The 3,652-nt window shown below is 34.4% G+C and overlaps 1 protein-coding gene across 1 annotated transcript in view; it reads right to left on the bottom strand.

Annotated features, from left to right (window-relative positions):
* Positions 1-645: 645 nt before the first annotated feature.
* NDUFAF4 (NADH:ubiquinone oxidoreductase complex assembly factor 4) overlaps positions 646-3,652 on the bottom strand; it is a 6,292-nt gene continuing 3,285 nt past the window's right edge. Inside the window, exon 3 of the mRNA XM_006926286.3 lies at positions 646-2,668. Coding sequence (XP_006926348.1) covers positions 2,384-2,668 — 285 coding nt within the window. The 3' untranslated portion in view covers positions 646-2,383. The remainder of the gene's footprint in view (positions 2,669-3,652) is intronic.

Below are 3,652 nucleotides of genomic sequence, written 5' to 3'. Positions count from 1 at the left end.
ATGCAAACTGCACAGGTCTAGTTTGGCCATTTTGGTCCCACACTGGTCATTATTTCTACATTCCCAATCCAGAGCCTACCAAAGGTGTCTCTCAGACTTACTAAACCCAACTATCATAGCAGACAGGGCCCAGACAGGTATTTTTCCAGAGCTCCACAGGTGATTCTCATGTATAATGGTCACCGAGTAGTCCTGGCTTCCTATGTCCCAGGCACCTTGCATTGCCATCTCATGAGAGGAAACAGTGTAGCAGTTAGGACCACAAGGTTTTGAAAATAACCCACTAGCATTTAAATCCAGATTATAACACTTACTAGCTGATCTTTGAAGTTACTTTAGATCTCCATGCTTCAATTTTCTTTGTAAAATATGGTTAATAGTACTTATCCTCATACCTGTGGTAAATTTTAAGCAGGCTAATACATGTAAAGCACTTAGATCAATGCCTAGTACAGTTATTTGCTTTTAAGATGTTAGCAATTATTACTTGTTTAGCAGTTGACGACATTTCTAAGATTACATGGCTAGTGGAGATGCTTGAGATCTATACCCAGATTTTCTGAGTATAACGCCCGACTTTCTGTGACACCACTACTATCCAAGTGCTCTCCTACATATAATAAAAAACAGTAATAGGACAATGAATAATATGGGAAGTACTTTATTCTATCATGTGACACCATATAATAGCCATATTTATAGCTGCCTAACCACAGTGTGGATTTGAATAGGGAAGATGACAAAAATAGCAGTATTATTGATTCAAGTACTGATCTTTATTTGATAAGGTTTTGATGATTTACCAGAGTTTTAAAATGCAATTTTATATTGAGTTCTTGTTTTCTTAAAAAGAACTGTTTTAAACTAAACATAAACTAGGTATAATCACATAACAAAACTGCATTTGAAAACATTAAACATTTCAATTCTCAATTTTTCTCTTCTTAGTATTACAAATACCTCAATTCGTCATCATGCTGAATTCCTCGGCACTTCCATACCATTTGCAGAGGACTCCCTAGGAAGCAGTGAATGTCTATCTTCCCTCAGAGACAATGATAACCTGGAATTTTTCTTACCACATCCCCCAGTATTCCTATAATTCATACCTTCTGTTCTTCTGAGATATACTTCTCATTGGCACAGCAGAAAAAAACACACTAGGATTTTGAAAACCTAAATTCTGGGCCAAGCTATGTCATAAAACTATACAATAATCTTAAATAGGTCATGAAACTTTCCAAGGCCTATTTCTGTTCTCAACTGCAAAAAATAAGTCATATTTGTTCAGGCCTTTATTATCCTATTTATCTTCACAGGAACCCTTAGATTTAAGGCAGCATTATACTCATTTATAAAGGAAATTCAATCTCAAAGAGGTTACACAACCCACCCAAGATTCCACAAGTAGTTACATAACAGAGATAAACTTAATAATCTCGCTGAAGCCCCTAGTACTGATATACATCATGCTTAGTTTGTTAAATAAATGAAGCAGCAATCTCAGGTTCCTTCCAGTGATCACATTTTATGCTTCTACTTGCTATTTTTTCTCTTTTCAATCAGCATTTAAATTATAAAATATATCTAGTCACCAAATTTCATTTATCATGGTTCTTTAACAATTCTTTAAATTTTTCTTGTATTTCTATATTAAGTTCAGAAAAGTTATTTTCTTCAGAATGTTCCCACTATCGCCTGCCTCTCTGAAAGCTTTTGTACCTGTCAAAGGAGAGACTGCTACAATTTTATAAATAACTCCTTATTATAATTTAAAAGTTATTTCATATGCAAAACCAACTCAAAACAAATAAAAAGGCCTCATTAGTTCTTATTTCCCAGAGCAGGAGTAAAAATGTATTTTCTGCTGATTTTGTGTCGTCTCCTGTCTGCCTTTACTTGGAAAACACTGTTATTCAACCTTGCTGTCAAGCCTCCAGTTCCCCAACAAGAAAATGTCACAGTCATAAGAGTCAAGAAAGCTCTTACTTTCACTATTCCATAGGAAGAATAAACCAATCACCTAAATTGAAAGGTGAAACTAAATGTTAAATGCGGGATTCAGGATATTTCCCAAGAGGTCACATAACCAATTTAAAAGCTTGATACAGTGTGCCTGAAATAACGCATTAACTCTTTGTAATACATTTATACATGTTCTATTTAGTCATGCTATTACATAAGAACACATGCCTAAAACAAATTAAAGTTAAAGAAAACAAAATTTACTCTATCAGCAGTCCTGAAAATTCATCGGAGCTCAATAAATAGTATGCTCTCACAAGGAGGAAGCTTTAAACAGTCGGTAATTTATATAATTTAATATGCTAAAAAGGAGAAAATAAACAGGACAAAGAAATGGGGAGTAACTTCAAGATTTCCTTCATTCTGATTGGATTGCTTTTCTGTCTTCAGGAGGGATGATTTTGACTTCAAAAGTAACAAAATATCTGAGAACAGAATTTACATCTTTCTGTTCTAGATGGTATTCTTCTGCTATTTTCTCAGCAGTCCATGTTTCTGGATAAAGTTTATGATTGTTGAGAAGTGTCAATGCCTCTACAATGGAAATTTTGCCTTTGGGAATGTTCTCAATATTCATACCAAAGTGATTGCCTTTTGGCAATCTGAACTCCTTTGGCTGTTGCCGTGTTCCAGCATCTTTTACCTAGTATCAGAAGACAAAAACAAAAAGGCTTTCAAGATGAGAGAGACAACTACATTCATGCTTCTCAAATTTCCACTATTCAAACAAACACTATAAATGCTTCTCTAAACTACATTTTCTCATTATAATGAGCCATAGTTCAATGGCACTTTTGCCACACAGCCATTTCATAGCTATAACTAAATCACTATGAAGAAATTCAGGAAGTTCTAGAAAATAATACTCAAATGTATATCATCTATTCACCACATTATTTCATGTATATTAAAAGAACAATGAATTGATTAGATTATATTAAAGCTGCTTTAGAAGGGCTAATGCTGATGCTATCCTAATAGATTACTTGACAAACTCCATTCTGTTTCCTAGTTTTGTATTTCATATCCAATGCCTCCGAATACTTTGAATGGATTTAAATATTGCTGGAGATCTTGCCTCTTCAGAGAAAATAACTAATGCTTCTAATACTCCAAAAAATACCAATAAAACAATTTATGCACACCCATGTTTCCACCTGACTGTCCCATCCAACCTTATTCCTAGCATTTGTGGTCTGTATCTCATTCCTGTTACCTAGTTACACCAATCATTTATTCCCTTTTCCTTTTCCTTTCAACTGCGTCCTGCCTACTGCTGCTGTTTGGTCAAAATATATAAATATATATAATACTACCTTTTAGAAAAACATATAAATACTACTTTTAAAAAACATACACCAAACCCAAAACCAATACTTTCCTTATGAACAGTTTCTTTCTTTCCAATTAAGCTTTAAAAGGTAATGATTTTTGTCATATCTAATATAGAAGATTAGATCTTAACCCAGAGGACACTTTTTAGGCTTTATTTGAACTCATTATAGCATCTGATGCTGCTGACCATGCCGACATAACCTTAACTATCTTTCCCCATAGCTTCCATGCCACCCTCCTCTGGTTTTCCCCTGTCTCTCCAGTGGTTCCTTCTTTTCTTTGTGGACTCTTT

Source organism: Pteropus alecto, unplaced genomic scaffold (assembly GCF_000325575.1).
Source record: "Pteropus alecto unplaced genomic scaffold, ASM32557v1 scaffold7, whole genome shotgun sequence".
NCBI classification, from domain to species: Eukaryota; Metazoa; Chordata; class Mammalia; order Chiroptera; family Pteropodidae; genus Pteropus; species Pteropus alecto.
The sequence above is the reverse complement of the archived record's forward strand: the minus strand, read 5'-3'. Positions and strand labels throughout refer to the sequence as shown.